This window comes from Sesamum indicum, linkage group LG4 (assembly GCF_026168435.1).
Source record: "Sesamum indicum cultivar Baizhima isolate 11 linkage group LG4, ASM2616843v1, whole genome shotgun sequence".
NCBI classification, from domain to species: Eukaryota; Viridiplantae; Streptophyta; class Magnoliopsida; order Lamiales; family Pedaliaceae; genus Sesamum; species Sesamum indicum.
The window spans coordinates 12,144,211-12,163,385 of record NC_142660.1 but is presented as its reverse complement, the minus strand read 5'-3'; the positions used below and the strand labels follow the sequence as shown (position 1 = coordinate 12,163,385).

The window sequence follows — 19,175 nt, the reverse complement described above, 5'->3', positions numbered from 1 at the left end:
AGTCGAAGCATATACTAATCCAATCAAGGATCATGATGGCAATGACGAAACATCCAAGAAAGTCCGAATTTGAAGCCCCGTTGTCACGAGACTGTTTAATAGTTATCATTACAGACTTGCAATTTAGCGACTTAACGAGAGGCCATTTGATGAGCAAAGCAGGAATTAGAACTTTTACTCTGCAGCAAGAAAAGTTCAGGCAGTAAAAGTAGGGTGATCACAAAAACTGAAACTGGAATCTTTCGTATCCGGATCTTAAAACCCACCCATTAGAATCTGGATCTTCATATGATTTTAAATAAATATTTGATAAAAATATCAGTTTGAAATTAAAAAATTCAAAGAGCAAAGGGGAAAACAGAGTTGTAGGAAGGCAACACGTGTCGTGTCCAGGCATAGTACTAAGCCCAATTATTCATGCAAGAAGCCACGTAAACGCAACCACACACTCCTTCCACTCCCCTCCAATTCTTCACTCCCCGCATCCTCTTGACGAATTCTTTGCACTCTCTCTCATCGCTCGACACTCGCAATTCTCAACTCAATCTGATTTCGAAGAAAAATGGTAAAGCTAGCCTCAGCCCGCGAAAGCAGAATGTACGGGCCAAGATTGTCCCGGAACAGATCAGAGTACATGAATGCGGGCCTATACGTGTTCGCAACGATCCTGCTTCTGGGAGGTTTCACCGCCCAGCTTTCGCACGAGCCCAAATCCGGGCTCGTGCTGCTGCTAATAGGATTTTTGATAATTATATTGGTTAACTTGCATGATCTCATCGCTCATCTTGCGGGGATCGATTACCGGTTGCCGTTGATGGAGTTCGATCTGCAGTTGGGACTCGTCGAGTTCGCCGTGCCTCTGGTTTATACTATAGGGACGCTTCTCTTTTTCCTGGCAACTCTTTTTCTTTTCCTCCAGGTAACTAATACATATACATGTCAATGTTATTACCTTGATTACATATATATATATATATATATATGATATATATATGGATTTCAGAAAGACTTTTTAGATTGTAAGCATTTGTTCCCTGCCTGTTTGAATATGCTGGCTCAGAAATCCTAGTTCCAACTGGGTTCGACAGAAAGTTCCTTATTTTTGTGAAAATCCAGCATTAAACCGCATTTCTTCTGCATTATTTTCCGAAGATGTTCACTTGCCAATTATGCAAACATTGTATTTTCATTCTTTGATCAATGTATTGTTATGTTTCTCGTTTATCCGAATTCTGTGTGGTTCGATCTGTGTGTGACAGGCAGAAAAAGGATACGTGAACTTCAAACTGGAACGGGTCGCTTTAAGCATGCTTGTTGCGGGTCCGGCTCTATGGCTTCTTGGATCAATCCATAACTCATGTCAGATCTATGAGAGGTCGGATGGACATGTTCAAATCTTGCAGGAGTCTGTTCTTATTCCGTTCTTGATGGCGAGTATGTTGTTTCTTGTTGGTGCAATTGTCAATGGTCGAGAGCAGGTTGGACATAGTCATCATCATGGCTTGAAGTTATTGGTAAGTCCAAATGTCCCATTGTGAAACTCTTGTGTTTGCCTATTATCAACATGATATAGCGTTACGCTTCTCGTAATTGAGATTTGTTTTCAATCAATGACTGATTTTGGGTGCCCTGTACTGGTCTCATGTCTAACATTTTGAGATTTTAGATAAGATTGTGCGTCGAATATAATATCAGAATTTAACGAAGTAATATGGGTTTGTTTTGTTATTCAAATGCACCTTTCACACTCACAGGACCAGCCAAGTTTGAACCCAAGACATCAGAAGGAGATCTTGAGCCCAATCCACGGTTGTCCCTTATGGCACAATGAAAATTATAGGTTTCTAAGTTTGAATCGATCAAAGGAGTTTTACTTATTAGGTTTCATAAAAAAAATGCTGCCTACATGAAGGTGGCAGATGCGTCGTTCCAACAGTTTAGCTGAGATGGTCATTCGATAGAAATTAAATAGACTTGCAAGTATATGCAGAAAATCTTACACTAACACAATTCCTTGCATTCTTTTCTTTTCAACTTCTCCAATCATAAATTTGCAGGGTGATACATGGATATGGCTAGGTATATTCGGAAGCCTAATACTCTTTATCGGAGCATTGGCAAATGTCGTAAAAGTTTTCAAGATGCTACAACTTAGCGGCCTAAGATTAGAGAAACTGAGGGGCGGAGCGCAAGAGCGGTTGGTCCGACTAAGAGAAGGGCAGATGCCACTCATCGGGGGAGAACAGAGGAGACCACCCAACCGTATAAGTGAAGGGCCGATGCCACCCATTGTGGAAGAACAGAGGAGGGAGAGGCCTGCGGTGGACATCGAGGAGGGTGCATCCAAGGAAGTTCCGACGCCCTATAAAGACGTCCTTGTTGGTCAGAGATGAATGTCTCCAACCACCTTTTCATAAATACTTTTATCTTTACTGTGGTGTATGCTCTTTTCTTCTTCTTCTTGATTTCTTTGGAGTGATCACACGATTTTTTCTCATGTATGGACGGGTAACTGCTGATGTTCTGTGTTGAAAGGGAAACTTATAGGCGATTTTTTAGTGTCTATTTTGCATTAATATTCTTGAAGTCCTCGCCAAAGCTCACCTTTCGTATTGAACATTACTAGGTGTGAGTTGTAATAAATGGAGGAAAAATTCTTGTTCAGGAAAATTCAATTACAAAGTGTGATAGATTTATTAAGTGATTGATAATTTTTTTTTTTAATTATGCATCAGTCACACGGTAAGTCTATTGTATTTATTATATAATTGTTTCAAGTTTGATCGAATTAAGTTTGAGCTTATTATATTTATTATATGATTGTTTCGAGGTTGATCTAATTAGGTTCGAGCTAAAATTATTAGTAGGACACTGGCTAAAGATTTCCTATCATGTTTGTGCCACACTGATTTTATACGCACCTGGCTATTCTGTATGATTTTATTTTACATTATAATTTAATTTAATTGTATTTCGGGTATAAAGATTTAAACTTAAGTGAAAATTACTTTAGATAATTTCATATTAAATATATTTTCTCAGATATTGTACTTTAATAAATTTGTTACTTATAATAATATTTATATTAAATAATCCTAAATAAAATTCAAATCTTTTAAGATCTTGCTTGTCAAGAGGCATTGGGTCAGATATCCAGTCTAATGTTCTATTTACAATTTTATTTCTTTTTGCCGGCCTGGTAATAATGTTTAGGGCATGTTATTAGGTTTTAATTTTATTGTGCAAAGATTTAAATCCAATCAATGCTGGTTGGATTTTTATTTTATGCCCGATTAAGAATAATCTCTTTTTGTATTTTCACATTTATCAGCCATTTTCGTTTCTCAAAATTGTTCATATTATCCCTATACATTTTTAAAATTTCATTCAAAATGCCCACTGCATTGAATACTCTGACAATTTATTTTCCAAATGCCCATTAACATTAAATGGCCGACTGACAAATTTGTGAATCCTCATAATATGGATGTAGTAAATACATTATCAGTATATTAAATTCCCATATAATAATGGTCAAAATTCAAATTAGTTTGGGTAATCCTAGGCGGCTAGGCCTCTTTCCACCAGAGGAGTGACCTTGAAATGGGCTTAAGTGAGACCCAGACTGAAATGGGCTTGTGGAAACCAAACTCAATATGACACAATAGTTTGGTTTGGTCTTAGGCCCATCATGAAGAACAGGCCTGACAATGTAAATGGGCTTACATTTGACCAAATTGAAATGGGCTTGGCCCAATCCTAGGCCTATTTTGCAGCACAGGCCGGGCCAGATTTGATTCCTTCACTACTTCTCCGTGCACCACATTTTAGTGCAGCATAGCCCCACGCTACAATACGCGTGGCCTGCGGGACCAGTCATCTATCTCTTTCTGCTAACTTCCGCAGGGGTGTATGTGTATACCGTGCGCCTCAAATCACCATTCCGGACAACGATAACGCTCGATTAGTCGATTTAAGAATATCTTCCTTCCTTCTCCTCCCATCAGCTATTTCTCCGTTGCCGGAAACCTAATTTTAGAAATTTTCTTTCGGGTACCGTATTATTGCCTTTATGCCCGAATCTGAATCTTCCAATTTGATAGGGTTTTCTGCATTTTGGAGTTAGGGGATTATGTGTATAGATTTAGGTGTATGTGATCTTTGGGTTTTGTGTTTCAATTGCTCGGTTTGAATTGCTATTTTTTTTTACCATTAAGTTTGCTTTATGTGGCCGGATATATGCTTTAATTCTGGCTGATTGTGGTTTGTTATGGTGCTATTGGTTGGAAGTGTGAGTCGAGTTTGCGATTGTTGAGTAGATAAGGATATGCTTTCAGGGTGTTTTTGGGCAATCTGGTTATTAGCAGATTGAACGAGGATTTTCTTGTTATTGCTCATTTACCTGAAGTTGGTTTGTGATGATATATAGTGAATTATGTTTGAGTAGTCAATTTTAGATTGTGTCAGTTTTTATCCAAGTACTGTTTATGCTGCCAACTGTAATTCAAACAATCTCGGTGAGGAAATTGAGTTTGTCTAAATAGAGAAGAACCTATAATAGGTCTTTTGAGAAAAAAAGTTTCTTTGTGTATTTTGCCTGTAATTCGAGATTATTGGTGGGAACTAAATGAGTGCTAGAAATGATTGATAAACACCTGATCTTCAGTTTATGCGCAAATACATCTTTCTAATGTTTGTGCATGTCTTTGTGACTACAATGTTGTGTATGAAGTTTTCTGATGTGAGATTGAATTATGATTTTATATATTGGTTAAGGTTTACTTTACCCTTTTGCTGTTTGAATTGTAGTGCGAAATGTCGTCTGTTTCCAGCCAGCCACAGTTCCGCTATACTCAGCCTCCGTCCAAGGTTCTCCATTTGAGGAACTTACCATGGGAATGTACTGAAGAGGAACTAATCGACCTGGGGAAGCCATTCGGTAAAGTTGTTAACACAAAGTGTAATGTTGGAGCAAATAGAAACCAAGCTTTTATTGAGTTTGTAAGTACCTGTCCACTTCCTTTTGCTTGATTATTCAGATTGTATTGAATCTTGGATGATTTCTATTGTTGAATCTTCTTTCATTGCACCATTATATGTCTTACAGGCAGAACTAAATCAGGCTATTGCTATGATATCATATTACGCATCATCGTCTGAGCCGGCGCAGGTGCGAGGGAAAACTGTCTACCTACAGTATTCCAACAGGCAAGAAATAGTGAACAACAAAACTACTGCGGATGTTGCTGGAAACGTGCTCTTGGTAACAATTGAGGGGAATGACGCTCGCCTTGTCAGCATTGATGTCCTACACTTGGTAAGGACTGCGGCATCTCTCTCACAACTCAAAGCCATGCTAATTTGTCTGCAATAAAGGATGTTCTCTCTGATTATTGCGACTAGGTTGTTGTATGTCATGCTTTGATAAGCTTTTATTTGACAATAGTGTGCATGAATCAGCAGGCACATGTCAAGGATGTATCTCCAATGGCAGCTTATTGCATCGGGAGAAAGAGCGCATGTGTGTTTGTCTCCTTTCTCCTCTCCCTTACCACTGGCTCTTTCTACCCTACTTCCTCTTCGTGATTCTGCCCCTAACATTATAAGAACCCTCAGATGATAATGTAGTTTCTTTTTTGGACTTCTGTGCCCCATAGTCTTTAACTTTAATATGCATGCTGTCTTCTCGTCTTTTAGTATAGTAGTAACAGTATCACTTGTTATAGATTTAGTTGTTTTGTTTCTGTTGCTTGTAAAAATGTCTTAGAAAATTTTGAACTAATGGTATGACACCTGAATCCAAATTTCGGAAAGAATTCAGTGCCCTTCGGATATCATACTTTAGCTATTGGGAGTTATTGAAATCTCTAGAAAGTTCCTTTGTAAAGGATAAGCCTCCCAGTTTATATCTGGACACAAGCATCATGTCTTTGGATACTGTATCTTAATCAGCCCATAAGGATTTTTTGAATACCATTAAATTCTTTCATATATAATGTGTATCATCTGTTGAAAAGTTATTTTGTGCATTTTCTCTTGGCTTCATGCATCTTACATAATCTAAAACAGTGTTTTGTTACTACTGTCATATTCTGCTTTTAATAAAACAATCTTTTTAGGTTTCAAAATGTATGAAGGGATTACAAAACTTCACAAATGCCTGCAAAATCATGTCTACAGTTAGTGGCAGCTGAACTATTGGCGCAGGATCTTTTATTACCAAAAAGTTATCGTACTATGCTGCTCTCCTTCAAAATATATTAATGCTACAAATTCCCCTTTTTAAGTTTGACTGACAACTTTTGACTGTGGCAATAAGTGTTTTTGTATAATAATAACAAGGAAGCATCATTCTGCAATTCCTTTTTTCTTTTTGTCAATTTTTATTTTTGATATGTGTAGTGTTTGAAAAAGTAACAAATAACCTATGTCTTACCAAAAATGTTACAGTAAATTCTTACTAGCTGGTGCAGTAATAAAATCTTATCTGATATGCAGGTATTTTCTGCATTTGGATTTGTGCACAAGATTACTACATTTGAGAAGACTGCTGGTTTTCAGGTGTGTTTTTCATGACTCCATAACGATTAAGCACACATCAGAATCTCAAGCAATCTCCCCTTGTTATACCCTTCCTAGGCTCTGGTGCAATTTTCTGATTCAGAGACTGCATCTGCTGCGAAGGATGCCCTTGATGGAAGGAGCATTCCAAGGTGATGTGGACTTTATGTTTGGGCTTCAGATGTAACCTAACTCTTATGGGTCATATTTCTGTAGATGTGGTGATCATGCACTGCGGATATTTCAGAAGCTTTATACATGCATGCTCCTTACCCAACTTTAGATGTACTTTTTTGTTATTTATTTCGAGTCACCTTTACATTTTATACCAAGGGCCATAAATGTCTACTGCAAATGTACCATATTATCTTATCTATAGGATAGCAATGGTTTTCTTCATTAATGTAGAAATGCTGGGTGCTTAAACTTGGTTAAGTGTTGCCGCTATCCAAACTCCTCACTTTTGAGGATGTGTTGTATGACTTTTTTAAGTATCATGTTGTAAACTTGACAAAGAACCTGCATGTAGCTCTATGGTGATCTGCTGAATGTCTTTGATATCTTTGGCAGTTATTTGATCCCGGAGCTCGGTCCATGTTCACTTAGGATCACATATTCCGCGCATACAGACCTGAGTGTGAAATTCCAGAGTCACCGTAGCAGGTATACTGAGTCTGATCTTATTAAACTGCATAATAGTAGATCACAATGGCAGAAATCACGATACTGTATTCCTTTGTTTGTGTTATGAACTCATTTTTGGAACTTTCAATGTGTTAAGTTTCCTTTCTTTATGTTGAAGGCTTAGTGATGCTTTAGCGTTTTAATGATTATGCTTCATGCCAATTTAGGGACTATACCAATCCTCTTCTCCCTGTTGCTCCTTCAGCTATAGACGCAAGTGGCCAGGTAACCTTTGGATTATCTTTTCTGTCCTCATCTATTAATGATTTACTCCTTCAGTGATTACCTTTCTTGTGTTAATTCTGGTGTCATTTCTCCAAGATGATTCCAAATATAGCGCTAGCTTTTCAAGATCATTCAACTAGGTCATCATAGTGAAGAAAATTATGGTTACCTTGCAAGTAGCTTGTAACATCAAGCTAATGTGGATCCAAAATAGGAAATTTTAGATTCAGTTTGTTTCTATGTTGCTTAGAATTATGGTATTCACCTGCTTCCTTTGCAGTTCAATCTAGGAGTTGATGGGAAGAAACTGGAGCCAGAGAGCAATGTCCTTCTTGCCTCAATTGAAAACATGCAGTATGCTGTAACCTTGGATGTTTTACATACGGTATCCACCTAACTTGAGAAGTCTTTACACATCAGTTTGTAACTCCTTCCTTAACATAACTATGTTTTGTCCGTTTAGGTCTTTTCAGCATTTGGACCTGTGCTAAAAATTGCCATGTTTGACAAAAATGGGGGTCTTCAGGCTTTGATTCAATATCCTGGTAAGATTGAATTTGGCAACTTTTATTACCTGTTCCTCCTTTCATTACCTTTCACTCAAATGATTTTTGTGGATCACTGGAGTTCAATTAGTAGTATCAAAAGAGGCAGACTGCTCTGTTCATAGAGATATAGGAGGCTTCATAGATATCATAGGTTTTCTGTGTGGTTACCATCTTTTTCCAGCTCTTTTATTTGTCTCAAAGTCTCCCAAAACTTGGAAGGAAGAATGCAAGTGGTGTAGCAAACGAATCATATTAATATGCCAAAGAACACCATGTCTTTAGGAGTTGGTAGGTAAATATTTTTGGGTTTAAGTGTCCTGGAGCTTTGTCCATCCTTATGTCAGTGTTGTCTAGATATCACTATTCAAGTACAATGGGTAAGTTTAGTAGCAAGACAAGTGACTGAATAAGTTTTGGGTCAAGAGACTCCTCTAATGCAGTGCCCCTGCAGATGTCCCAACCGCGGTTGTTGCCAAGGAAGCCTTGGAAGGACATTGCATATATGATGGAGGATACTGCAAGCTGCATATCTCATATTCTCGACATACTGATCTCAGCATAAAGGTCTAGAATGTGAAATTGGAAATATATCCGTTATGTTTCTCGTAGCTTGCAGATATCTGTTCCTGGATCTGTTATTGACTATAATCTAGCGTGTTGTTTCCAGGTCAATAATGATCGAAGCAGGGACTACACCATCCCCAGTATTCCTGCAATGAGTGCTCAACCCTCGATACTAGGACAGCAACCATATCCAATGGGAGGTCCAGGTGCCCATGCTTACAATGGAACACAATATGCTCCAGTTCCTGATCCTCGTGGCGTGCCTCCTCCTTCAGCCGGCTGGAACTCAGCTGTCCCTTCGATACCTCAATCTATGCCAATGCAAATGCACAATTACCCTTATGGGCCTCCAACAGGTGGTCCTGCAATGGGCCATGGGCTAATGGCAACTCATGGCCAGAATGGGGTACCACACTCATCTCCAATGCCACCTTATCATCCTCAATAGCACAAGCATTCCTTCTTTTGACTAGACTTGAAAACTTCGATGCTACGATACTGCTGTATTCTCCTTTACATTTCTTGATTCAAGAGTTACAGAGGAAAGATTGTGGTCTTTGTAGACTAAAATATGTTTTGGTAGTGCCCTTAAATTGTCATGTATATTAATCTACTATAAACCTATGAATGGTGGTCCCGTGGATTATTTGGCATCCCTTTGTTGGGTCTTTGATGCTGATGGTGATTGACCATTACTTGAGGTCTTCTCAAGTCGAAAGCAGGCTTAAAAGTGTATAGATTCTGGTGAAGTTGATCATGTCTATATCCTGGGCATATACAGGATGTGGGACTGGGAGTCCTCTATGTACGTATATGTGTGTATTTCTTGGATGTTGGAACCAAACTTTGCTCAGCTATTGTTTACTGGGTGAGCCTGAGGACATGCAGAGTAGCTTTCAACATGTCATCCGATGTTAGCAAATAATTATGACAAATTAGAAGGGGCTATGTATGATTCCCTTGTATCCTATCCCATCTTTTCGTACTACACCAAGTAAGATGCTTCTTTTCCATCTGAAAAATGATTAGGTAAATAAAATAAACTTGTATCGAGTTGTTACCTTTCAAATTCTGAACACCCAAATGAATCCAACCATTACCATTCCTAGTGATGCAACTATTGAAATATAAACGCACATAAATACATATATGCCAGGGAGTTGAGACTCTTCTTCTTGTATCCAGAAGCCAGACAGGGGCATTTTTCACTTTTGTCTTTCCAGTGGGAACACTGAACATATGTACATTTAAGTTAGTGTTTAAATTCCAACTCAGTGAAAGATGATCTTCTTTAGCACAAGAATTGTCATAATCCCCCCCTTCTTTTTATAATTAAAACAAAAGGAGATATGCACAAAATACCCGATACATTCTCGTCGTCACTGAGTTAATCGTCCGTACAATCGATATTCTTTTGCATCAGATAAAGAGTATTGACAAGATCTTTATGAATCAAAATTTCTTCTTTCTTGAGTAACATCCTTGAATCCTCTTCCTATTTGGTCCATTACATCATCGAAATTACACATAAGACAAGTTACCAACCAGTTTACAAACTTGCTACTGCAAGTGCGCATTGATGAATCGTGAATAGTCCCATAACGTTAGTCATAAAAGTAAAATTTGTATAAAAGTAAAACTAGAAAAATCCCTAACTTCCCCCCCAAAAATTATAAAGGCCACACACAGCTGACAGCGCCAATTTCAATCTAGCAGATAAGGTTTCTCTCTCCCTCCTCCCTTTCTGTGTCTGCCGTTTTTTTGTACAAAACCAATCTTGTGGCTCACACGCAGAAGAAGAGAAACAGATTACAACACACTCTACTCTGTGCGTGTGTTGTCTGTGAGCTTTTCTGTTCTTCGCATTGTGAACCCTAACAAATTCAATAGAATTGGTTCTTGAAATTTGAAGTTACTTAATATGACTATGACACTCCAAGCTGCTCTCGCTCGCAGGCCCTCACTCCCTCCATTGAACTCTCTTTCTCTCGCTCTGAAACCCCGGATTCCGAACTTCCCTTCTCAAATTGCTTTCCCTAGAGGAGTAAATGATAGGTTTAGTGACTCGGTTTCTCTAAAGTCCAGATTTTTGTGGCATAGTTTAGTTGTCTCCTGTTCATTGAATTCAGAGAATGTAAATTCAGCTACTGACTCTGTTAGTAATAATTTTACTGAAAACTCCGAAACAGATGAGTTTGCAAATACAGTTGACTCGACCGAAAGCATGGGTGGAGGGGAGGTGGAGGGTGAGGTGAAGAATGGGGATGTGAACAAGAAGTTGCCAATAATGGTGTTTCTGATGGGAGTATTTGCTAGGTTAAAAAATGGATTTGAGAGCTTGTTGCATTCAGACTGGTTCAGCTGGTGGCCGTTTTGGCGGCAGGAGAAGCGGTTGGAGCGGTTGATTGAGGAGGCTGATGCAAATCCAATGGACGCAGCTAAGCAAAGCGCTCTGTTGGCTGAGCTAAATAAACACAGGTAGCTATTTTCTTATTATTAAGTGTTGGGGTCGTTGATTAGTTTTAATACAAAAATGCTTGATTTTCATTGAGCATCAAGAAAAATGTTTAACAGCATTGCCTATCAGAGTGCATGTGGATGTTATTCAACGTGATAACTGTATTATTTAAGTGCTTTCCGTTTTTTGTTAAAATGTGGGTGATGGATTATAGCATGATTGAGCATAATGTACTGAGAGAAGCTGGAAGTGTTTCTCTTTTCCATTTGGATTTGCTAGGAAAAGCTGAAAGTTACATAGTCACATTTAATTTATCTGATGAAGTTGTAACATATTTGGTAGGATAACAGCGACATAATGTGGAAGGATATGTAATAAGTATTGTGCTTGGAAATGTGTGATAGGGTGTTGGCTTTCTGCTGAAGTCCTTCTACACTGTGTAAGAAGTAATGTGAATTATAGAGCTCCTTCCACACTAGAGATATCTCTATGATTTATAATTTTATTCAGTCTCAAACTTGTACCAGAGAATAAAATTGTTAACAAGTTGGATATAGTTTTAATGAGTTCTTCTTTGGTTTTGCTTAGCCCTGAGTCTGTCATCCAGCGTTTTGAGCAAAGGGCACATGCTATAGACAGTAGAGGAGTAGCAGAATATCTTCGGGCGCTAGTGGTGACTAATGCAATTGCTGAATATTTGCCTGATGAACAATCTGGAAAGCCTTCTAGTCTTCCTTCTTTGGTATTACCCTTACACTTGCTAATCTTAAAAACTCTCTTTATTGTTAAAGTGTTTTCAGTCTTTCACTTAAATAGTTTTTAAATCGGGAGGCTTTAGTTAGATTTGCAGATTTCATATTTTGCCTACTTCGATGTCACACCATTTGATTCTTCTTGTGGTTGCTCTGGTGAATATTAATAATCAATATTAAGTTTACAAATGCGTGGTTCTTTTGACATTTCGATAAATTTCTTTTTCCCTGTTTGCGATTTTGTCCAGAAATGAAATGTTTACTTACTGCCAAACTAGTTTCTTTGACAAATATCAGCCTTTATGTACTTGAAATATTCCCTTTCACATGTTCCAGGTTAACCTATACTTTCTACACATTTTGTCTCTTCTAACTGTTATATTTTATGTTAGTTGCAAGAGTTAAAACAACGTGCATCAGGGAACATGGAAGAGCCTTTTATGAGCCCCGGTGTATCTGAGAAACAGCCGTTACATGTTATGATGGTAAGAGAAGAGGCTAAGAAAGTGGTTTGGAGCAACAATATTGCAAATATAATTCCTTCTTCTGCTTCAGACTTCAATTGATACACCTATCCTAAAACCTTAGCATCTTCTTTTACTTTGCAGGTGGACCCCAAAATCACAAATAGATCATCACGTTTTGCACAAGAAGTCATATCAACTATCTTGTTCACTGTTGCTGTTGGTTTGGTTTGGTATGGTCTTTGCTTGCAGTGGCTCAATTCTGGTTTCAGAATTCAATATATTTGACTTCCATGAGATTATATTTGATCTTTTCACTTTCGTGAAATAAGAGGGGAGGCGATATAATTAATTGCAAATATTGTGTTTCTCTCCTCCATTTCTTATGCATACATACACCTTATGTCTTTTATTTGGCCGTATTATCCATTGAGATTTGAATTGCTTTTGACTTCTTAGGTTAATGGGTGCTGCTGCTCTTCAGAAGTATATTGGTAGCTTAGGTGGGATTGGAACTCCTGGAGTTGGTTCTACTTCTTCTTATGCCCCAAAAGAGTTGAACAAAGAAATAATGCCAGAGAAGGTAAATCTTACGGACTCATGTGGCTTCAAATTAATTGTTCTTATCTAGCACATTAACATAATGTGAACTTGTTGTTTATCTTGAATTTTATTGGGCTTTTAAGGAGCACTATGAAAATACATTGCCATTGAGAATCTGTCTGATGAACTTTAATTAGCCTGTGAACCTACAGTTTTGTTGTGGGCCTGCTTTTTTCTGGTTCTCAATGGTTCATATTGAGCTGCATAAATACCAATACTGCAGAACGTGAAGACATTCAAAGATGTCAAAGGCTGTGATGATGCTAAACAAGAGCTTGAGGAGGTTGTTGAGTATCTTAAAAATCCTTCAAAGTTCACTCGACTAGGAGGGAAGTTACCTAAGGTTTGTTGGGCTTACTAATTTTACAACATATTTTGCATATTGTTATCCATTTTTGGAACACTTTCCACTCTAACGTGCCTGCAAAATGCATTTAAACTTCAGGGAATTCTTCTAACTGGATCACCTGGAACAGGAAAAACTTTGCTTGCCAAGGTATGTTGTTGTGCTGCAATAAAAATAGCCATTTAGAAGTGTAGCAGATTCCATTTTCTCCACTACGAAACCTGAAGTCAACTTCAATTGAGGCTGCTACCTATAACAGGCGTTATTGTCTGACTATGCTGCTTCTTGAATTTTGAAGGCAATTGCTGGAGAGGCTGGGGTACCTTTCTTTTACAGAGCAGGATCTGAGTTTGAGGAAATGTAAGCTGTTTCCGGGGAACGATTTAGATTTGTTACCTTTGTTGGAAAAATAGCACTAGCAATCATATAATTTTCCTGCTCTTCCAGTGGGCAGTTTGGCAAATATAACATGTTCCATCTGATTTCCTTGCTAAACTGTGTATTAATCTAGAAATTAGCACATTCTAGTAACGAGTGTTGCACCTTCAATTTCTTTTAAAGTAACAACCGTAATAGGAATGGATTATTTTTATCCTTGCGTAGTCGATGTTGATTTCTGTCTCTTATTGAGCATTTCAAATAGTTGTATAACAATTGAAGCAGCATTTTGTGGTTCTCTATTTGTGTGCTTCCTTTGAAAAAAGATTTATTCTGTTATTTTCTGAAAACATGTGAATGTAAAAGAGTTTCGGCAGAAAATTTACCTATCTTCTCCCGATGCTAGGTTTGTGGGTGTTGGTGCTCGACGTGTGAGATCTTTGTTTCAAGCTGCTAAAAAGAAGGTTGATTGCTATTTCCTTCTGCTGTTTGTAGTTGTTTTTACTAGATATGACTGGTGTCACTCACACTGTGTTTAAAGATTCAGGTATTTGACAATCTTATGATTTGCATGGACAGTGTATACTTGTTCATATTTTTGGAAGTTTTACTTGCATCAGTAAACTTGAAACTTCATTTCATAGTGTTGCTGTGTTTCAGTTTTTTTTATTTTTTCACTGGAGAAATTCCAGTCCTTATTAATATGCACTAATTCTCTATCAAACGTGTTGCTCTAATGCCAAATACTTCGATAACGATGAACTCTCATTTTTCATTGAATTGTGGGAAATGGAACTTGAGAAATATAATGATTAGATTCTGCTTGAGTTTTCAGTCTTACCTATGGTTATTCGAGTCCTTGAACAGGGAATAGGAACCTTGTGTTGGTCTTCTGCTAGAAATGATGTTGTAGATCTCAGCTATGTTGAGATATGATTCAAAATTTTACTTGTAACAGCATGTAAAAAGTGGATATGCTCAGTTGATGAAATTGGCACACATAATTTTGAAATATCTCGGTAATATAGGCATATAATTGGCAATAAGGTCTCTTTGTTTTCATGCATGTTAAGCTGAGTGAACACTGCTCCACCTCTGGTTGGATAAAGAGGTTTGATATTATGTAACAAAAGCTAGTGAGAGAACAGCTTGGGTCTGCTCCGTCCATCATATAATATGGATGTTTGTTTCTCCTAATACTTTGACATGGAAGAACTTGTGACTGGGGAAAACAAACTGAGATCTACTATTTAGCTTCTAGATTTTATTATCGATAATGATTCCGATTTTGAATATGCACTGTAGGCTCCGTGCATCATATTTATCGATGAAATTGATGCTGTTGGGTCTACTCGGAAGCAGTGGGAAGGTCATACGAAGAAGACACTGCATCAGTTACTTGTAGAAATGGATGGATTTGAACAGAATGAGGTAATTGCACATAAGGTCTAATTGCCAAGTTGTATCCTTTTTCATCTTGTGATCAACTGGTGATACTTTGCAGGGAATTATTGTGATGGCCGCTACCAACTTGCCTGATATACTTGATCCAGCTTTGACAAGACCTGGTAGATTTGACAGGCATGTAAGTTTATTTATCTGATTTAAAGGCATTATGTTGCATATACTAAATTCTTGCCTTTATGACTTTGACATATTTCCAAGAGCTAATAACATCTTGACTGCAATGATCATTTTATGGAGCAAAAATGTGCATGCTGTACTGTTACAGCATTGTGACTACTGTTAAATCACATTTTACAGGATTATCTCCTGATACATTGTGGGCAGATTAAATAACTCCTGCCTCTTTTTTTTATTCTTTTCTCCCCAAGATTGGAGTGTGCATGCCATAATTCTCTATGAGATGCTATGATTAGTAAAACTAGGCAACACTGTTTCTAAGAAAAGCTAATGCCTGGAAAACATATTTGTAGATTGTTGTTCCTAATCCGGATGTGCGGGGTCGTCAAGAGATATTGGAACTCTACTTACAAGACAAACCTGTGGCAGATGATGTTGATGTAAAAGCAATTGCACGTGGTACTCCAGGATTCAATGGGGCAGGCATGTTATGCTTTTACTTTCTGTCTTTGAATATATCTAAGGGTTATTGGTTATACAACAAACGGGGTTTACCTGAGCTTGGTATTTTACTTTAGATAAACTCGGACTACGAAAATTGAGATCTGCCTTTGGTGCGCCTTCATTGGCTTTCAAATTTGTTCAGCTAATTATGATCCAAAGGCTTTACTAGAAAAACTTTTTCTTGGTCATAAAGGTATTCTTCATGCCATTTCTTTTCAAAAAATTGGCAAAGAGAAAATGGAACATTGGGCTGATTAATTTTCAAATTAGCTGGATTGAGATTGATCCCTCTTATGGTAATCATTGAAGTGCTACTGAGATGTAAAGACATCCTCTTCTGCTTCATTAATTCTCCTTCTATAACAGATCTTGCAAATTTGGTAAATATTGCTGCAATTAAGGCAGCTGTTGAAGGTGCTGAGAAGTTGACAGCAGCACAGTTAGAGTTTGCCAAAGACAGGATAATAATGGGAACTGAAAGGAAGACAATGTTTCTTTCTGAAGATTCAAAAAAGGTGTGTGGGTCATGCTGCCCCCCTTCTTTTCCCTGTTTTAATCTGTTAATCTGTTATGGAGATACATATGTAATTAGCTATTTCTTGAAATACAGTTGTACATCCATGTTATTGTCTGTTACTGCATTGACCATGCTCATCAATTGTGTGGGTGGGGGATGTATTCTGGTTCATGGATGACAGTAGCTTGGCTGCTAATCATTGCATACACCTTGTTAGGCTAGAAAATGATCATTCTTCTTGGGAGACCTTGTGCTGATGGGTCTAAAAGCAATAATATACTAAAGTGAATAACTGTTTTAACTTTTAGAATGCAAATTTTAATCCTCATGTAGAGAAACAGAATGTTGAATTGTCAGATGTAGGACAACTAAAAGATTTTATTCGCTTCTGATATACTTTAAATTTAGAACTAACTAACAATCATTTTCTCTTCATTAATGTCATTGCTACTTTACCAAATAAATCATCACCTTTTATTAATTTTGGCTGTCTTTTGATCCTAACCTCCCTTCCTCCTAACACTGTCATAATGCATATGCAAATTACTTTGTTTCAATAACCATTTATCTTGAGAATCATTTATATAATGGGTTCTATGTTTTGCTTTTCAGCTCACTGCATATCATGAGAGTGGCCATGCAATTGTTGCATTGAATACTGAAGGTGCACATCCAATTCATAAGGCTACAATTATGCCACGTGGATCTGCTCTTGGCATGGTTACTCAGCTTCCTTCTAGTGATGAGACTTCAATCAGCAAGAAGCAATTGCTGGCACGCCTTGATGTCTGTATGGGAGGAAGAGTAGCTGAAGAGCTTATCTTTGGCCAGGACCATATAACTACTGGAGCAAGCAGCGATCTTAACACAGCTACAGAGCTTGCTCAATATATGGTACTTCTCATAATGCCGTACTGTATCCAACAGATTTGAAATTTTGAGAATGTGATGAGGATGCCTTTTGTCCTGGGAATGTTAATCCTTTCGTACTGTGAATGTCTTGTTGCATTTGAGTTCCTCTTTGAGGTTTGAGCTTATAGGGCTTCCAAACAAATTATTTGTATGCTGAAGATAGTTTATTGCAAATAATGTTGAGATGTTATTGCAACTGTTCTGATTCATTTATTCTCTTACTAGGTATCAACCTGTGGGATGAGTGATGCAATTGGGCCTGTCCATATTAAAGAACGACCTGGTTCAGAAATGCAATCCCGTATTGATGCTGAAGTACGCATCTTGTGATCTGATGCTATTTATGCTATTTTGAAATAATTGCTTATTGGTACTTACCTGTTGATTTCATAGGTGGTTAAGCTATTGAGGGAAGCTTATAATCGCGTAAAGGCCCTACTGAAAAAGGTGTGTTTTACACTTACCTTGACAGAAAGTAATTATTGGGAGATTTAATAGTGTGCGACAACGCTATGTAGTGTGTGTTGCAAGGAAATTTTACATCTTTACCCTTGCATGTGCATCCATGGAAAGAAGCATGAAAGAAAATTGACTTTCTAGTTTTAAGGTGAACATAATGTCCAATGTTAGTATTTCATGCAAGTGGCCGCACTTAATGTCTACGATATACATTGAAATCCCTCTTGGCATACATGCAAGCATGCTATTAATAGTATAGCGCTTTCTTGTTGAGTATTTTCATGCAATGGCGTAACTTGACTCATCTTTCAAAATACTCTTTGCAGCATGAGAAGGCATTACATGTGTTGGCAAATGCACTTCTGGAGTATGAAACGCTTAATGCTGAAGAAATTAGGCGCATACTTCTTCCTTATAGTGAGGGACGGTTAGCAGTAGAACAGGACCAGCAACAGGCGGAGGAAGAACTTGTACTGGCTTAACCCAGCATTTCTCGGCCAACATTTATATTTCTCAGATACACAAGTGGAGGTGAGCTGTGTACAGTATAATTAGCTTGTCAGCATTCATTAATAGTCCATTTAAACATTTCATATTTGTTGTTGTAACATACCAACCGCACAATTTGAAGCAAACTCCTGATTTAGTTAAAAATATACAACTGGTATAGGAAGCAATCAATATATTATTATTTGCACTTGTACTGAATTTTTGGGAAATTGGGATATGAGAATACATTGAAAACCTGATATCGTTTATGGCAACTACATTTTTGTTGGAAATGCAGTACCCTGCTCTATCTCTGCGATGCCCTATGCATTTAAAATTGTCACCTGATTTATGCTATGTAGCAGGGTAAGTTGAACTTTAGCATTCAGCTATCCCAGCTTGGTGTTATTTGTTGGTGAGTCAATTTCAATTGAGCTTCAATTAAGAGGGCGTTTGGCTCTTATTTAAAAGATCTTATAACTCATGCATCTTATAAGAATATTAGATTTTATTTTAAAAAATAAGTTCATGAAGTGTTTGGATAAATTTAAATTATGGAGCTTATAAGATGTTAGTAATACAAATTTGTAATTAATTTGAAGGATTTGTTAAGATCTTGGAAATAAATTAACAACTTCTTACTTTATTTTTTTTTTTAGAAAACTTGCTCCTAACATCTTATTTTTGAGCTTATAAGATTATCTTTTAAAAAACCTACCAAACAATTTATATCATCTTACAAGTACTCAAACATCTTTATAAGATGTTTTAAAAAGACTTATAAAATCACCCAAACACCCTTTTTAAATGTGGCTTCGGAATTCTTTTACCTCCCCCGGCTTCAGTAACTGCAAGTGTGTGGTGGTGTTATAAGACATAAATGCCAGTGGATAAGTGTGTGGAGTGGTGCTGTATGGATGGTCAGTGATGAATATAAGGCCATCTGGTTGCGTTTCAGAATCATTTCATTACTAGTTGAAGTGCATAGATAAAGAAGAAACAAGCTCGAAACAGAGCCCCGGAGTTTTGATGTAAATCACAAATTACCTCGTTACATTATTCCAAATATTCACATAAGTTTTTTCTAAAAGATAAAATACTATTGTATGCTTTTGTGTTTTTTAAAA

General features: G+C 37.4%; 3 protein-coding genes across 5 annotated transcripts; all 3 read left to right on the top strand.

Annotated features, from left to right (window-relative positions):
* Nucleotides 1-435: 435 nt before the first annotated feature.
* Nucleotides 436-2,700, top strand: LOC105160678 (polypyrimidine tract-binding-like protein). The gene is made up of 3 exons (XM_088879488.1): nucleotides 436-919; nucleotides 1,260-1,514; nucleotides 2,058-2,700. Exons 1-3 carry the CDS (start codon nucleotides 563-565, stop codon nucleotides 2,391-2,393), a joined length of 948 nt encoding a protein of 315 aa, XP_088735614.1. The 5' UTR covers nucleotides 436-562; the 3' UTR covers nucleotides 2,394-2,700.
* A 1,130-nt stretch (nucleotides 2,701-3,830) lies between these two features.
* On the top strand, nucleotides 3,831-9,235 carry PTB2 (polypyrimidine tract-binding protein 2). 3 transcript variants are annotated; one of them, XM_011077723.3, is made up of 11 exons: nucleotides 3,831-4,053; nucleotides 4,810-5,001; nucleotides 5,108-5,317; nucleotides 6,499-6,561; nucleotides 6,640-6,713; nucleotides 7,132-7,224; nucleotides 7,413-7,470; nucleotides 7,751-7,855; nucleotides 7,934-8,015; nucleotides 8,470-8,582; nucleotides 8,686-9,235. In XM_011077723.3, exons 2-11 carry the CDS (start codon nucleotides 4,816-4,818, stop codon nucleotides 9,028-9,030), a joined length of 1,329 nt encoding a protein of 442 aa, XP_011076025.1. In that variant the 5' UTR covers nucleotides 3,831-4,053; nucleotides 4,810-4,815; the 3' UTR covers nucleotides 9,031-9,235. The 3 variants fall into 3 exon arrangements, with proteins under 3 accessions (XP_011076025.1, XP_011076027.1, XP_011076026.1); XM_011077725.3 differs by lacking the exons at nucleotides 3,831-4,053; nucleotides 4,810-5,001 and adding an exon at nucleotides 5,464-5,521 and having other exon boundaries at nucleotides 5,141-5,317; XM_011077724.3 differs by lacking the exons at nucleotides 3,831-4,053; nucleotides 4,810-5,001 and adding an exon at nucleotides 5,461-5,521 and having other exon boundaries at nucleotides 5,141-5,317.
* Nucleotides 9,236-10,267: 1,032 nt separating this feature from the next.
* On the top strand, nucleotides 10,268-18,308 carry FTSH11 (FTSH protease 11). The gene is made up of 17 exons (XM_011077720.3): nucleotides 10,268-11,060; nucleotides 11,629-11,782; nucleotides 12,185-12,277; nucleotides 12,401-12,489; nucleotides 12,716-12,839; nucleotides 13,083-13,202; nucleotides 13,305-13,355; nucleotides 13,504-13,565; nucleotides 13,990-14,047; nucleotides 14,889-15,014; nucleotides 15,088-15,168; nucleotides 15,521-15,650; nucleotides 16,038-16,186; nucleotides 16,801-17,082; nucleotides 17,326-17,415; nucleotides 17,494-17,547; nucleotides 17,886-18,308. The coding sequence occupies exons 1-17, from the start codon at nucleotides 10,504-10,506 to the stop codon at nucleotides 18,039-18,041; spliced, it is 2,376 nt and encodes a 791-aa protein (XP_011076022.1). The 5' UTR covers nucleotides 10,268-10,503; the 3' UTR covers nucleotides 18,042-18,308.
* Nucleotides 18,309-19,175: the final 867 nt, after the last annotated feature.

Bases quoted from the DNA above. Each gene is read 5' to 3' on its own strand.
- LOC105160678 (XM_088879488.1), top strand. From the start codon at position 563: ATGGTAAAGCTAGCCTCAGCCCGCGAAAGCAGAATGTACGGGCCAAGA. The intron at 920-1,259 runs GTAACTAATACA...TGTGTGTGACAG, and splicing joins CTCTTTTTCTTTTCCTCCAG to GCAGAAAAAGGATACGTGAA. The intron at 1,515-2,057 runs GTAAGTCCAAAT...ATAAATTTGCAG, and splicing joins ATCATGGCTTGAAGTTATTG to GGTGATACATGGATATGGCT.
- PTB2 (XM_011077723.3), top strand. From the start codon at position 4,816: ATGTCGTCTGTTTCCAGCCAGCCACAGTTCCGCTATACTCAGCCTCCG. The intron at 7,225-7,412 runs GTATACTGAGTC...ATGCCAATTTAG, and splicing joins TTCCAGAGTCACCGTAGCAG to GGACTATACCAATCCTCTTC. The intron at 8,016-8,469 runs GTAAGATTGAAT...GTGCCCCTGCAG, and splicing joins GGCTTTGATTCAATATCCTG to ATGTCCCAACCGCGGTTGTT.
- FTSH11 (XM_011077720.3), top strand. From the start codon at position 10,504: ATGACTATGACACTCCAAGCTGCTCTCGCTCGCAGGCCCTCACTCCCT. The intron at 16,187-16,800 runs GTGTGTGGGTCA...TTTGCTTTTCAG, and splicing joins TTTCTGAAGATTCAAAAAAG to CTCACTGCATATCATGAGAG. The intron at 17,548-17,885 runs GTGTGTTTTACA...TACTCTTTGCAG, and splicing joins TAAAGGCCCTACTGAAAAAG to CATGAGAAGGCATTACATGT.